This window comes from Mesoplodon mirus, assembly GCF_964341445.2.
Source record: "Mesoplodon mirus genome assembly, chromosome: 15".
NCBI lineage: Eukaryota > Metazoa > Chordata > Mammalia > Artiodactyla > Ziphiidae > Mesoplodon > Mesoplodon mirus.
In genome coordinates this window covers 29,643,792-29,659,409 of record NC_138991.1, presented here as the reverse complement: position 1 = coordinate 29,659,409, position 15,618 = coordinate 29,643,792, and the positions used below count along the sequence as shown (strand labels likewise).

At 55.4% G+C, this 15,618-nt stretch overlaps 1 protein-coding gene across 1 annotated transcript; it reads left to right on the top strand.

The window, feature by feature from the left end:
* Nucleotides 1-3,625: 3,625 nt before the first annotated feature.
* On the top strand, nucleotides 3,626-14,162 carry LZTS3 (leucine zipper tumor suppressor family member 3). Its single transcript, XM_082645083.1, is given in 6 exon segments — nucleotides 3,626-3,706; nucleotides 8,690-8,828; nucleotides 8,830-8,871; nucleotides 9,444-9,914; nucleotides 10,252-11,118; nucleotides 11,456-14,162. Coding segments are annotated over 5 exon segments (2,133 nt in total). The 5' UTR covers nucleotides 3,626-3,706; nucleotides 8,690-8,774; the 3' UTR covers nucleotides 12,155-14,162.
* Nucleotides 14,163-15,618: the final 1,456 nt, after the last annotated feature.

Genomic DNA, 15,618 nt, shown 5'->3' with positions numbered 1-15,618 from the left:
GCAAGAGGGTGAGTGCCCCCTGGTTCCTGCAGGGGATCTGACTGGCTTCTTTGAATAAATCGGAGGGCCGGCAGAGAACTGAAACCCACTACAATACTCAGAGATAAGCAGAAACTGCACCTCGTCCATTTGATAAGGAGGATTGTTTGACTAGGGCAACTTTCAGTTAGGCCATTTGAGGCCCTCTAGATTTTGTCAAGATAGCACAAAATATTGAATTTTTTTTAAAATTTTATTTTATTTTATTTTTTTGCTTTATAACAAATTTAATCAGTTATACATATACATATGTTTCCATATCCCCTCCCTTTTGCGTCTCCCTCCCACCCTCCCTATCCCACCCCTCCAGGCGGTCACAAAGTACCGAGCTGATCTCCCTGTGCTATGCGGCTGCTTCCCACTAGCTAGCTACCTCACGTTTGGTAGTGTATATATGTCCATGCCGCTCTTTCACTTTGTCACAGCTTACCCTTCCCCCTCCCCATATCCTCAAGTCCATTCTCTAGTAGGTCTGTGTCTTTATTCCTGTCTTACCCCTATGTTCTTCATGACACAAAATATTGAATTTTAATTTCAACCATTCCTGGTTAATTATGAGGGTTCTTTGGGGTATTGATTTTTGAATGACTTTTTGGCATCTATTATGATGATTGTTTTTCTCATTTAACACACTCATGGATTATTAAGTTCATATACAATGATATTTAATTTTATTTCCTTGATTTGTATTTAGGATTTCGTTTCCCCTCTGAGCTGATAAGTATGACTGGTTTGTAGTTCTCCTTTCTGATCTTCCTTTATTGCGAATTGTGGCTTCATAAAATGAAATATTTACCATTTTTGGTTTTCTGTGCTCTGATACAGACTTATAGGGTGAGGATTATCTGTTCACTGAAAGTTTGAGAGAATTCTTCCATTAAACCATCTGGGCCTAGAGCCTGTTTTGGACATCTTTCTTGGATAATATTTTCAACATCTTTCTTATTTTTATAATTTTATTTCCCAGAAAATTGTCTACATTATCAAGGTTTTCATATGCATTAGAACAGAGCCAGATACGGTTATTCTCTTATTTTCCTGGTGTTCTTAAGATGCAAAACCACATTCTCCATGACATAAGAACAGAGAACTATAAAAAGAGATTAAGTTGAGATCAAGACAGAGGTGGGTAGAAAATGGCTAAAATGAAAGGAAAATAAAACAAACAGAATGAAATATTTTATTAGAGAAAACAGAGTACCTTTGACTCTGAAGAAAATTAAATCAGTGATGTTGAAAAAACAAAAACAAAAAACTTGAGATAGTGTCTCCAGGATTCAGAGAAAAGGGACAAAGAGATTTCATTGACAATGGCAATCCAACGTGATAATTTTAGGGGAGAAAAAAATCCAAAACAATCTGTTCATAGAATGGACAAGAAAGAACATAGAAGAAAACTTTTCTCAGTTGAAAAGAAGACCTTTTTTATTTCTGTAAAAGTAACAGAAAAATGCCTATACTGAGAATTATACTGGCAAAATGTTTGACTTTTGAGGGTAAAGAAAAATCCCAACAAGCACCAGGTGAATTGCTTGCCTAAAAGAGACCAGCCCAGGGACTTCCCTGGTGGTCCAGCGGTTAGGGCTCCACGCTCCCAGTGCAGGGGACCGAGGGCTACATCCCTGGTCTAGATCCTGCATGCCACAAGTAAAAAAAAGATCTGGCATGCCCCGAAGATCCTGCTTGCTGCAACTAAGACCCGCCACAGCCAAATAAATACATAAATATTAAAAATAATAATAATAAAAGAGAACAGCCCAGCTTTGTTACCTTTTTTTTGAGCTATAATTGACAATATAACATTATATTAGTTTCAGGTGTACTTGCTACCATTTTAAGAGCCAAAAGAATGGGATAAGGACGAGAGTCTTGATGGGGATAGTTTGAGATTCAAGAATTCTATAAATAGTCAAGCCACCATGTGTGTAAAGACAGTAGGGCACCTAGGGCAAAGACTTAGAAAAAGGTAACATCCCAGAGTTCTCCTTGAAATCACCAGTCAAGTGGGAGGTAAGTCTGAATGAGGAACAGAAAAATTAGTGCATAAAAAACTGGCAGTGACATTGTTACTAATTAAATGAAGAGTTGGCAAAAGCCAAAAACAATGATTGAAAAAGAGGATTTTGTGACTTAAAAAAAAAAGTGTAAACAAAAGCTGGGTCTATCATCCTGGATTAAGTGGAAGATAAAAGTAAGTTTGAGGGCAGCAGGCCAAGAGATGGAAATTTCTCATTACACAAGGAGGAACATAAAAATGAATGATTTGTCATTGACTTTAATGCTTTGTGAAATATAAACAGTATCTTTATTTGATAAAGGCAACAACCAGGAGAATTAAAAACAGGCTTTCTGCATTGCAAATCACTATAGCAGATAAAAGCAAATATGGAAAAATTCAGAAAACAGGAAATAGCCAGAAATAAAAACTATAAGATAGGATGACAGATGACGAAACAAGTCATCTGTTAACAGTAGAGCTACAATGGGTTAAATGCCAGCCGGAGTGGAGACGCTGCAGTTTTTAGGACAGACACTTTGTACCTCCAGGCTCTTGCTAATTCTGAACCCTAGGCCTGGCTTGCTTGTCTACCCTATTCAAGGCTAAGGCCTCACTTCCAGACAGACTTCTTCCTCCCGGCAGTCCTCCCGGCATTCCTCCCGGGCCACCAGGGGCGGAATGAGCACTCTTCTCACAGACCTGGCAAGCGCGTGCGAAGCTGGTGCTCCAGATCTGAGACGAACCACCTTACTCCCTCTCACTCCGAGGGGCTGGGCATCCTGCCAGGTTCGGCCCACAGGGTGAAGCAGTCAAACCCTGCTCGATTGTAATGTTATGTCTTTTTCCTTGTCACCCGCCTTTTCCCCCACGACGGTGATCCTCCGCGACAATCAAGTTTCAAACCGGTTCCGATTGCTGACGGACACAGTCACGACCCGCGAAGCCTCCCCTATACCTGCGAAGCGTCTTCCAAGAGCGTTGTCGGATACACTCCGGACGGCTCGCCCCGCCCCCACCTTGCAGACTTGCAAGGTCTCCACGGCGTTCGCTGGGAGTCGCGTCCCGAAGAACGGGAGAGCGAGAGGAATAGGGCTCAGGGCTTAGCTTTTAGAGCCCCTTCCCCAAGCCAGAGGGGCTCCTCCCTGTCGCCAAAGATGTGGGGTTCAAGGAGGGCGCGGTCCTACTGGATTTGTTGAAGAGGAGAGACTGGGGGCTGAGCCCAAGGGTCTTGAGGGTTAACAGGGAATGAGCAGGGGGCTCGGGGTAGACTCGCGGCGCCCTGGGGTGGGTGAAAGAGAGGGATCCCACGCGCGGGCCTGGACGCAGCGACGAAAGGGTTAAAGCATTGGGCCCCGCCCCAGCCCGGGGATTGGCGGGACCGGGGGGCGTGGCTGGAGGGCGTGCCCGCGTTTGCCGCAGCCGCGAGTGGGCGGGGCCCAGGCGGGGAGCGGGAGGGGAGCGGGAGGGGCGCGGAGCGCAGCCGGGCCCGCGCCTCGCGCCCAGCCGGGCGGGCTTCTGGCTGCGCCAGCTAGCCGGGCCGTCAGCGCCCGCGCCGAAGACCCCGCACCGGACTCTGAGATAGCGAGTAAGTGAGGCAGGCCCACTGCGGCGCCCCTCCCGGCTCCGACCTGTCTGTCGCCTTGCCCGCTGCACCGCGAGGCTCGTTCGGTAGGACCCGGAGCCGGGGAGGGGGCGCGTCCCACTGCTGGGATCCTTGGGGGTGAGGGGAGTGAAGATGAGGCCGATGATGTCATGGATGCTTCGCAGGGCCTGGGGGAAGGTGGCGGCCGGAGGGGGTGCGGCCCGGATTATGTCACCTCTTCCCTCTGCGCCCCGCCCCCCGGGCCACACGCCTTGGTGGGGAGCATCGAGAGGGGAGGGATTTCCCCCACCGCAGAGACCACCCCACCCCCGGGCACCTCCTCGGGATGGCCTGTGGCCGGGGTCTCTGTCGTGGGCAGCGCCCGAACACCCGCCCCCCGCCCCCCCAACCCCCGTGCGGGAGGCTCGTATGTGCGCGTGTGTGTGCTCGGAGTGTGTGTGGGGGGGCGCTGTCAGCCCCCTCAGTCCTGAAACATGGGATTTATCAGAGCCAGGATCTAGGGGATGGAGCCCTTCCCCCTTTGTCGCCAAGGGAAGATGGATCTTCCCTCACACATCCCAACCAAGAAGTTCTGGAGACCTCTGCACCCCCAAAAGCCCTACAGTGCCCCTGATACCTTTTCTCCCTCAGTCCTTCTTCTCGGAAGCCCTTCCTGATTTTCCTGTCCGATTCACTGCCTCTTTGCATTGCTCATAACTAGCATTCCCACACACATTCTCTCTGTATCTCCTCAGTGCCAGGGGCCAGAGATGCAAGACTCTGCCGTCCGTTCCCCCTGGGGGTACTCACAGGCCAGTCTCAGAATGAAATATCCCTGGAGTGGCCTGAGCCAAGTGCTCCAAGACCACCCTCCCCCCTCTCCCAGGGTAGATCAGGGATGCTGTCCTGGGAGGCAGCATTTGGATTGGTCCTTGAAGGATGCAGGATGGGCACAGAGAGCTGAGAAGAGATTTTGTGTGTAGAGTGGAGAGGGGCTCAGGTCAAGGGAAATAGGATGAGCAACAGGAGAGACCTTGGGGGCCCTGCTTCAAGCTCTGCTCTGGTTCTGAGGGCTGAGATGAATGCCAGGCATTTACCCATAATACATTCACTTCTTAAGATTCCTGTAAGGTAGGTGTGAGAACCCAAGGTGGAATAACCTGCATGCAGTTCCACCCCTAATCAGTTGAGCTGGGATTTACACTTGGAGCTGATACCTCCATAACTCTGTCTGTTGCACTTGGTGCAGGAGAATTTGGGCAGAGCACAGACAAGATCGGCTTTGCCCTTTAGAAAGGGTCCCTTGGCAGCTGCACAGGGGAGGGAGTGCTGAGGAAGAAAGCCCAGTGAGGAGCCCCCCGCAAGGATGCTGGCAGGAGGGGCTGCTGAGATCTTTAGGGGGTGAATGGGCTGAGCTTGGGGCCTCTGAGACCCAAGAGAAGGGTGGGGTGTTCCTAGTTTTGGGAGGGACACAGCTACGGTGGGGTGGGTGGGTCACTGTAGGATGGAAGGACCTGGCCATGTAACCCCCAGGTATTGTCTCTTTGGCCCGTTCATGACCACTAATACTGTGTGTAATGTCTTAGGCGCTGAGAGCTGATAGGACAGAGATAGAGGCAGAATCGGGCAACAGGCTGTCATCCCAGGTTGTTGAGCTGAGGCCATGAGGCTGTCTTTGCTGACCACACTCAGCTACCTGGGCTAGTTCAGGACCCTGACCCACAAATGAAGCTCAAACCCTTCCCCTGGGCTCAGTTTCCACCTATCAGGGAAACATACGCCCCTCCTTATCCTACCAGTCCCTGCTGGGGTTTTGTGGAAAGAAGCTGCAGCAGCTCAAGCTTGGGAGAGAGAAGGGGCAGGGAAAGCTTGTATGGGGTTGACCACAACAGGTTAGAATTATGGCAAGAAGCTCTTTGGGGAGCAAGACTCCAGGGAGAGCTGCAGTGGGTTGGTAGTCAAAGATTCCCCAGGTAAACCACAGGGATAGGAGGCTCAGGAAACAGTTCTGGGACCTCATTTCCATCCATCCAGGACTCTGGGCATCCAGGCCTTCCTGGGGACCACACACAATCCAGGGAAACAGTGGGTCAGAGTGGAATATTATCAGCCCCAACCTATGGTCAGATTCTCCTTTCCTGAATTTCAGAGAAGGTAGTATTGCATGTTTGTACTGCACCTTACAGTTTGCAAAGAACCTTCCTGTCACTCTCATGATCAACATGATCACTTCTGAGGTTTGCTCCTGTCCACACCCAGGCTTCTGGTGGCACCCCCTTGCCTAGATCTCTAATCTCACTATTGATGCCTTCCTTCAGGATATCGCCACACTCAGGTTTCTACCATGTTAAATTCTAAAATTAGAAGAGAGCCCTTGGATCCCAAACCACCTTAAATTACTGCCTTCTCTGGCCTCCTCTTAAAAGAGAGGGGAACACTTCCACCTTTCCCTCCAGACCCCCCTCCTATTCCTGTAGTCTGGCTCTGCCTTGCACCACTTTTCTGAAATCATTCTCTCATAGACACATGATGTTTCCACCTGCCAAATTGAGGACACCCTCGCCAATCCCAATTTTACCTGGTTCCTTAAAAAAATTTTTTTTAATATAAATTTATTTATTTTTGGCTGCGTGGGGTCTTCGTTGCTGGGCACGGGCTTTCTCTAGTTGCAGTGAGCGGGGGCTACTCTTCGTTGCAGTGCGTGGGCTTCTCATTGCGGTGGCTTCTCTTGTTGCAGAGACGGGCTCTGGGTGTGTGGGCTTCAGTAGTTGTGGCTCACGGGTTCTAGAGCGCAGGCTCAGTAGTTGTGTTGCACCGGCTTAGTTGCTCCGCGGCATGTGGGATCCTCCCGGACCAGGGCTCGAACCCGTGTCCCCTGCATTGGCAGGCGGATTCTTAACCACTGTGCCACCAGGGAAGCCCTGGCCCCTTTTTTAACACCAGGAGCTGCCCCCACATTCTTGCAGCCCACTCCATCTTGGTCTTCAGGGCCTGCCTTCTCCTGGCCTTCTTCCCACTCCCACACCACCTCCCAGTCTTCTGGGGCTCTGCCACTCGAGCTCCATGCTGGGCGCCACCCACACCACCCTTGAATGCTCATGATTCCAGTCTCTCTTTCCATCTGGTAAGTGACAGATATCTTTCTCTGGTCTTCCTCAAATCACCCATTTTCCCCAAACATTCTCCTCCTGTCAAGTTAAGGGTGTCACACCCATCCTGGTGCCCCAGTCCAGATTCCTCTCTTGCCCCCACCCCCTGAACACCATCTGTATGAAATTCTGTCCGTTCTTCCTCCCTGCCCAGATCTTCCCACTGGTTCTAAGCCTCAGGCCTCACACCCTCCATCCTCTTAGTCCCCAGCTGCTCCCTACACTGCATCCAGAGATGGCAAGAGAAGGGGGTCATGCTTAGGATGGGAGGGGGATATCTGGGCTGGAGTATACTGGGAGTGGAGACAGCATGGCCAAGGTGAGTCAAGAGGCACGTAGGGCTTCCCTGGTGGCGCAGTGGTTAAGAATCCACCTGCCAATGCAGGGGACACGGGTTTAAGCCCTAGTCCGGGAAGATCCCGGATGCCGCGGAGCAACTAAGCCCGTGCACCACAGCTACTGAGCCTGCGCTCTAGAGCCCGCGAGCCTAGAGCCCGTGCTCTGCAACAGTAGAAGCCACCGCAATGAGAAGCCCACGCATCGCAACGAAGAGTAGCCCCCATTCACTGCAACTAGAGAAAGCCTGCGCGCAGCAACGAAGACCAAATGCAGCCAAAAATATATTAAAAAAATAAATAAAGGGAGGCACCTAGGGCACCAGATGAAAGGAGGCACTCACTCTCAGGGTCCTGCACTTGCTGATCCTGCACTTAAATTGCGCGCTAGGTGCCTCTCTTGCCTCACGCTAAGTCTCAGCCTTGTGGGACATGTGGAACAGATTGCTTAAGGGAGGAATGTAGTAAAGTCCTGTTCTCCACACCTGGGGGGTCGGGGGGAGATGCTGATAGAATAGAATTTTACCAGGTCAGTGTGGACTGGTTTGTGGTAAGTCTTCCAACCACCTAGGGCTGTAATTCCAGGTGTGATGCCAGAAGACTGAAGGGCAAGAGTTTTGTTAAGGCTCCCCTGGTCTGGGGCCTGATAGCACAAACACAGCATTAAAAATGGGCATATGGGTAGAAGACAGTTTGAAGAGCACTCAAGGGGCGAGGGCTGCTACCTGTACCCCTTCACCTTGGCAGAGAAGGAAGGCTCCCTGCCTGGTTTCTGGTGGGAACAGGGGTTAAAGGCTTGAAGGGCGCCCGCTGCCATTTCTGGCACACGTATTTGAGCGTCTACACTCACAGCAGGCACTGCCTGCTCCCACTGCCTGGCTGGATATGAGGATCTCTGGGGCAGGTCTTCCCAGGTGCGGACTTGAGACAAAGGAACCAGGAAGCGGGGCCTTCCTGAGCGCAGGTAACCCGAGGCCCTGCTCCCCCTGCTCCTGGGGGCCGGCCCTGGGGGAGGAGGGACGCACGTCCACTGAAGGGCTCAGAGAAATTCACGGTGAACTGAGCAGGGTCAAGGTCCACAAGGAGCGGGGGAGGGGAGTAATCCAGGAAGCCTTCCCGAAGGCAGTGAATTCTTGGAGGGGTTCTGCAGGCGCGGAATCCTCCTGGGCGCCGCTGGGCACGGAGGCCCCGCCCCTGCCCCCGCCCACCTGTAGGAACAGAAGGCCAGGAGGGAGGCATGGCAGGCGCCCGCGCTGGCGGCGCTGCGTCCTCTGCCCCGGCCTCAGCCAGCCCGGGGGCCTCTGCTGAGGTACTGACCATGGGTAGGGGGCCCTCTCGTGCCAGGCCCCCATGCGGCGGAGTTGGGAGGACCTCCGGGAGGGCCCCCTGCTAGGCGCTGCAGCTGGGGTCCCCGGCCGTCCGCGAGGGGCGGGGCATGCCCGTGGTGACCCAGATGCGCGCCGCCGCAGCAGCTCCCGCCCACCCGACCCCCAATACCCTTGTCCCCTCCCCGCGCCCGCCTCCCTGGGGTTCCTGGCATGCGGCAGCTCTACGAGGTAGGTCCTCCATTCCTCCCATTTCGCAGAGGAGAAAACTGCAGTCCAGGATGGCTCAGTCGGCCCGTCCAAAGTCGCGCAGCTGGTCCTGGCCGAGCTGCGAGAGTGAGGCACATGGCCCCTGCAGACCGGGCCTCGGAGGGTCCAAGGCTTGAGGACCCGTCGGCCCCCCACCCCCTTGGAGAGGCAAGGAGAGGATCCTGCGCTGGTAGTGAGCCTCCACTTCTGCCCTTGACTGCAACACCCTAGGTTAGGGGGCCGGGAAGGACTCCCATCCACAGTTTTTGGATAAGGGTGGGTTTCTCTCCCTCCCTTAAGTTCTGAGGTTCCCTACTGAATTCAGGTACCGCTGTCCCCTTCCAACCCCATCTCCCCAGCCCATGAGATTGGGATATAGGGGTCCAGACCCAGAGTAAAGTACACCTGAGTTCTGGGGGTTGCAGTGAAGAGTTGAGGGGGTCACTGAGTCTGGGAGGCTCATGAAGGAGGTGGGTTTGAGGTGGGAGTTAAGAATGGAATACTGAGCAGAGCAAAGCTAGGAGGGTAGGTGCATGGTCCCTGGGGGTTGGGCTTTGTCAGGTGTGCAACGGGCAGCCCCTATGACGAAGCTATCATTATTTACCCAGCCCCATTCCTTTACCTTGGGTGTTTGGGAACTCTTGTACCCACTATAAGGAAGGGGACACTGAGGGGCAGGGTGCAGGTGGTGCCGGGTCGGGCTTGCATGGGGTGGTGGGAGTGGAGGTGGAGCTGACCTATCTGCTTTCCCACCTGTGCCCACAGTGCCCCCCTGGCTTAGTCATGGCGAAGCTGGAGACACTGCCTGTGCGCGCTGATCCAGGGCGGGATCCCCTCCTGGCCTTTGCCCCTCGGCCCTCTGAGCTCGGACCCCCAGACCCTCGTCTGGCCATGGGCAGTGTGGGCAGTGGGGTGGCCCACACTCAGGAGTTCGCCATGAAGAGTGTGGGCACCCGCACGGGGGGTGGGGGCAGCCAAGGCAGTTTCCCCGGCCCCCGTGGCAGTGGGGCCAGCAGGGAGAGGCCAGGCCGCTACCCTTCGGAGGACAAGGCTCTCGCCAATTCACTCTACCTCAATGGCGAGCTACGGGGCAATGACCACACAGATGTCTGCGGCAATGTGGTGGGCAGCAGTGGTGGCAGCAGCAGCAGCGGCGGCAGTGACAAGGCCCCACCACAGTATCGTGAGCCCAGCCACCCGCCCAAGCTCCTGGCCACCTCTGGCAAGCTAGACCAGGTCAGTCCCCAGGGCCTTTTCCTGGGGCCGGAGGCAGCCCAGAGAGGAGGGTGAAGTGGGCCTTCTTGGACGTTTTTGGGTTGTAGGGGCTGAGATAGAAGCTGGGCTGGGGAGCCTTGGGGGCCAACTCCAGCTGGTGGGTCTAGGGCAGAGACCTGGCTGTGAGGGGGGCAGGTGGTGGATATAAGGTGGGACTCCAGCCAGGAGGGACTCCCAGGATGGAGATCCAACGGGGGTGGAAGGTGGGGCTGAACAAGTCTAGATCAGAGGGAAGAGACTGGGGGCAAGGCTAAGGTCCCATCCTGATGTCCACTCCCCCTTCCTTGCTTTTATGCAGTGCTCAGAGCCGCTAGTTCGGCCTTCGGCCTTCAAGCCTGTTGTACCCAAAAACTTCCACTCCATGCAGAACTTGTGCCCCCCCCAGACCAACGGGACGCCTGAGGGACGACAGGGCCCTGGTGGCCTCAAGGGTGGACTGGACAAGTCTCGGACCATGACCCCAGCGGGTGGGGGAGGGGGCGGCCTCTCAGACTCAGGCCGGAACTCACTCACAAGCCTGCCCACCTACAGCTCCAGCTATAGCCAGCACCTGGCGCCCCTCAGTGCCTCCACCAGCCACATCAACCGCATTGGCACTGCCAGCTATGGTAGTGGCAGTGGTGGCAGCAGCAGCGGTGGTGGGTCAGGCTACCAGGACCTGGCGACCTCTGACAGCGTGCGGGCCTCCAGCAAGAGTGGGTCATCCTCATCCATGGGGCGGCCAGGCCACCTGGGATCAGGGGACGGCGGAGGGGGAGGCCTGCCATTTGCGGCCTGCTCACCACCCTCACCCAGTGCTCTGATCCAGGAGCTAGAGGAACGGCTGTGGGAGAAGGAGCAGGAGGTGGCAGCTCTGCGGCGTAGCCTGGAGCAGAGCGAGGCGGCAGTGGCCCAGGTGCTGGAGGAGCGTCAGAAGGCCTGGGAGCGTGAGCTGGCCGAGCTGCGGCAGGGCTGCAGTGGGAAGCTGCAGCAGGTGGCCCGGCGCGCCCAGCGCGCCCAGCAAGGCCTACAGCTGCAGGTGCTGCGGCTGCAGCAGGACAAGAAGCAGCTGCAGGAGGAGGCAGCCCGACTGATGAGGCAACGGGAAGAGCTTGAGGACAAGGTTGCCGCCTGCCAGAAGGAACAGGCCGACTTCCTGCCCCGGATGGAGGAAACTAAGTGGGAGGTGCAGACTGGGGGGTTGGGCATCACCCTGTGTCCCCTTCCTTCTGTCTCTCTGGAGAAACCCAGAGTAGCAGCCCACAACTATCACAAGGGGAGTGAAGGTTGTGCAGGGATCAATTAGGAGTGTCTGTGAGGACCAGAGCTGTTCCAGGCTGTGTGAGATGAGCCATGTCTGTCCCAAGTCTGAGGAGGGAAGCCTGCATGTCATTTCTGCCATGATGAGGAGCTGACCCTGAGCCCTGGGGCAGCTTGATGCCCTGGGGCTGGGTATGGGGGCTGGGGTGGGGGTGAGCAGAGCTCTGCCTTCACCCTGACTTTTCTCACCTGTCCCTGCCCAGGTATGCCAGAAGGCTGGGGAGATTTCCCTACTGAAGCAGCAGCTGAAGGACTCGCAGGCGGACGTGTCCCAGAAGCTGAGTGAGATCGTTGGGCTGCGCTCGCAGCTGCGGGAGGGCCGGGCCTCGCTGCGGGAGAAGGAGGAGCAGCTGCTCAGCCTGCGGGACTCCTTCAGCAGCAAACAGGCCAGCCTGGAGCTGGGTGAGGGCGAGCTGCCCTCTGCCTGCCTCAAGCCGGCGCTGACCCCAGTGGACCCGGCCGAGCCGCAGGACGTGCTGGCCACCTGCGAGAGCGACGAGGCCAAGATGCGCCGTCAGGCTGGGGTGGCTGCTGCCGCCTCCCTGGTTTCCTTGGATGGGGAGGTGGATGCTGGGGGGGAGAGTGGGACTCGGGCCCTGCGGCGGGAGGTGGGGCGCCTGCAGGCTGAGCTGGCAGCTGAGCGGCGAGCCCGGGAGCGCCAGGGCGCCAGCTTCGCAGAGGAGCGCCGCGTGTGGTTGGAGGAGAAGGAGAAGGTCATCGAGTACCAGAAGCAGCTGCAGCTGAGTTATGTGGAGATGTACCAGCGCAACCAGCAGCTGGAGCGGCGGCTGCGAGAGCGGGGGGCTGCGGGAGGTGCCAGCACGCCTACACCCCAACATGGGGAGGAGAAGAAAGCCTGGACCCCCTCCCGCCTCGAGCGCATCGAGTCCACAGAAATCTGATCCCCTACCTGGGCATGTGGCCTTTTGACAAATACCCAGTCAAAGGCCAGAGTCCCCAGTATCCCCTCCCTGCCATCTGTTTTCCCCATGTCCCCTCTATCCCCAGACCAAAGAGGTTCTCAAAGCAGCTGTGACCAGGCCCCTCCCCTCCCCTCCCCTCACTGGGTGCCTCCCAGCGCTACCACTGCCCGTCTGGGCAGCCCACTCGACCCTCCTCCCAAGGAGGAAATAGGGGAAGGGCAGGGTGAGTGGGGATGAGGAGCCCAGGCAGCAGGGGAACTCCTGCTCCTTTTCTTGGCACTCCCTTGTTGGAGAGGTGGCGGGCCTAGCAGTGCCATGAGGTGCCCAGCTCCTTGGTGGGTCTGCGCTGCTACTGTCGGCCACCCTGTGTCCAGAGATGCTCTCTGTACCCATCTCCTAGGCCATGTAACCTGAGGGGGCTTGCGTGAGTTCTGCCAAAGCTGACACCTTGGACTCCTGGCCTCTCTCCTTCCAGTACTTTTCTCCCTCCCTGGGCAGACTGGCAGGACAAGTGGGGGCAGGTGGCCTACCTGCGGTTGAGAGGGCTACCTGCCCAGCCCCTCCCTGCCAAGGTCTCTTGGACTCAGGCCTCAGAGCCTGGCCTGGTCCTGAGTGTGTGTCCATATGTGTGTGTTGGAGGAGAGAAGGGCTGGGGCTGGAGGCTCAGTGCCCAGGGAAGATCTGCCATCCTATGCCTGAGAAGGGTCACCTGGAGGCTTCTTAGCTTTACCCTCACCCTTCTGACCCGGATCCCACAGCACAACAGCCCCATCTGCTTGGCTGACCCCACACCCAGGGCCACTGTCCAGCTCTAACTACAGCTATTAAGTGCCACCTGCCTCTCAGGCACTCCCCTCACCTAGTTTCTGAGGCCACATGAGTGTCTGTGATGTCTTCTTGTGTTTTCCCCGACTTGATTCCCTCAGCCACCTCTGCTTTCGTGCTCAGCCTACTGCTTTCATGCTCAGAACATCATTGTCCTAGGCCATCTCTTCCCCCAAACCTCACCTTTTCTTCCAGTAGAAAACTGCTTGATCTTTGGTGCACTGCCCACTTCCAAGTTCCACTGGGCCCAAGCTTGAGCCTGAGGCCCTTGTTTTGGGGGGTGGGGGTGGCTATGATTGCTCTTGAAGAGCAAGACTGAACTGAGAGGATCACTGACCCCTGGGTCCCAGAGGCCTGAAGTAGCCCAGTGTTTGCCCAGGGTAGGCCTGGCATGGCCATCAGTGGGGACTGGGGCAGCCAATGTCACTTCCTCCTCTGGGGGCCCTCTCAGAGTCCATCTCCCCAAAATAAGAAGGGAAAGGCAAATTTCTTAACACACCAGCAATAAAAATCAGAGGAGGCTTGGCCCTCAGCCCTTGTATTTCTCTTTTTACTCTCTCCTTCCCACCCACAGACTGGGTTTGTGGGGCAGGGTGGAGGGAGCTGGCAACTACTGTGAGCAATCCCCCGACCCCTGACCAGCCTCCTCCCATGACTGGTGACTGTTTAATGAGCTGTGCATCCCCCACAAAAACAGGAGTGCCCCTGTGGTCTCTCCTTCTGCACAGCCCTTTCCAGTGCCCCTCACCAGATCTCTGAGCTGGGTGGGGGGCCGTCCTGGCAATCACTGCCCATTCCACTCACCCTTCACTGCACCTGCCCCAGAAACTGGGCCTGGGCCAGAGGGGCAGGGGGAAGAGGAGGCATTAGTAGGAAAAAAAAAATAGAAAATAATATGAACAGACTTAAGCTTTGGGATTTCCAACTACAAAAGAAATTATATATAAATATATATAAATATATATCTCTACCACATGTGATGGAAAGACTTCGTTTTCTTTTCCCAGAGAAATAAAATGGAGAAAGCCTCTTGAGCGGCACTCTTTTGGCATGCTTGTGTCTTTGCAGGTGAGGGGGGTGTAGAGGGCAAAGCTGGAGTAAACATTTCCCAGAGGAGGCATGAGACGAGGTGCTCACTGGGCCGTGCCAGGAGGTTGGCCCAAAGCCCAATCTCCTCCCTGTTGCCCAGGAGGAGTAGTGTTTCCACGTTTCTGCCCAAAGGGGCTTTCTCTTCAGCTCAGACTGTTGCCAAAAGGGTTTCAAGCTAGTTCCAGCTCAGAATCTGGATAACAGACTGCTGGTCAGAAGGCAGGTGATGCAGGACAACTAGATGCAGCCTGCAGCATCCTGAGCCACCTTACAGTGATTAGCCAAAGTCTGAGGGCAGAACACATGAAGGCTGAGAACTGGTTTGTAATTAGTGGTGAGGCCCCAAAGGCAGAAGCGACCCAAGCGTGCTTCAAGTAGCGAGCTGTCCTTTATAATTCCTTTGGTCATCCTCACAAAGACCCTCAATCAAGAATGCACTCTGGGCTTCCCTGGTGGCGCAGTGGTTGAGAGTCCGCCTGCTGCTGCAGGGGACACGGGTTCGTGCCCCGGTCCGGGAGGATCCCACATGCCGCTTAGCGGCTGGGCCCGTGAGCCATGGCCGCTGAGCCTGCGCGTCCGGAGCCTGTGCTCCGCAACGGGAGAGGCCAGAGCAGTGAGAGGCCCGCGTACCACAAAAAAAAAAAAAAAAAAAAAAAAAAAAAGAATGCACTCTGCTACAAGTAACACAACCTGATACACAGGACCTCAAAGAGTGGTTCATTTTTCCTCACCTGACAAAAAGTCTGGACATAATCATCCTCTAAGTGTCATAGGTGTTGGTTCATCAAGGACCTAGCCTTTTCATCCTCCTCCTCTCCCATCTTGTGCATGTTGTTCCCTCCATGCCACAAGGCGGCAGCCACAGCTGCGTGAAGTGACTGAGGCAGCAGCGCTCTATCGTGAACGTAAAAGCTTTCCAAGAAGCTTCACAGCACCGTTCCCTTTAAATTTTGTGGGCTGGAACTGAGTCACATGCTCTTCTCACTTCAGGGGAGCCTGGGAAATTGAGTATTGGCAAAGAGGAACGGGATTGTCGTGGCTGCCAAGGAGCAGTTACAGTTCATTTCATCGCCTAGGCTCTCTCTCTGGGTTCTGCTGGCAAGGACAGAGTCATAATCAGCAACTCACAGTGTTTGCCCTGGTCCGGCCCCGGTGAGAGAACCCTCTCTGAGCAGTGGTGTCAGTGGTCTAGGGCCCCAAATGCTCACCCCCAGGCAAACAGTGCCCTCCACAGAGCTCAGGAGTTGGGATGCCAGGCTTGCCTCTCCTTGCAGTGAAGTGTCCTCCCTACATTGGTTTTGTCTCCCTGTCAAGACGGTGCCCTGGAGGGAGCACCATTTCTCAGGTCCCCTTCACAGCCCTTAGGATGGGTGGACCAGCAGCCAAGGCACGGACAAGGTGTGACCACCTCGTCTCCAGTGCCCCCAGGGACGGCTGTCTGGGGCCAAGTCCTCCTGGAAGTCTCGAGAGCCTCTTCCCTGCCTGGTTGCCCATACCCACTCAGGTGGGAGCCCCCCTACTTGGGGAGG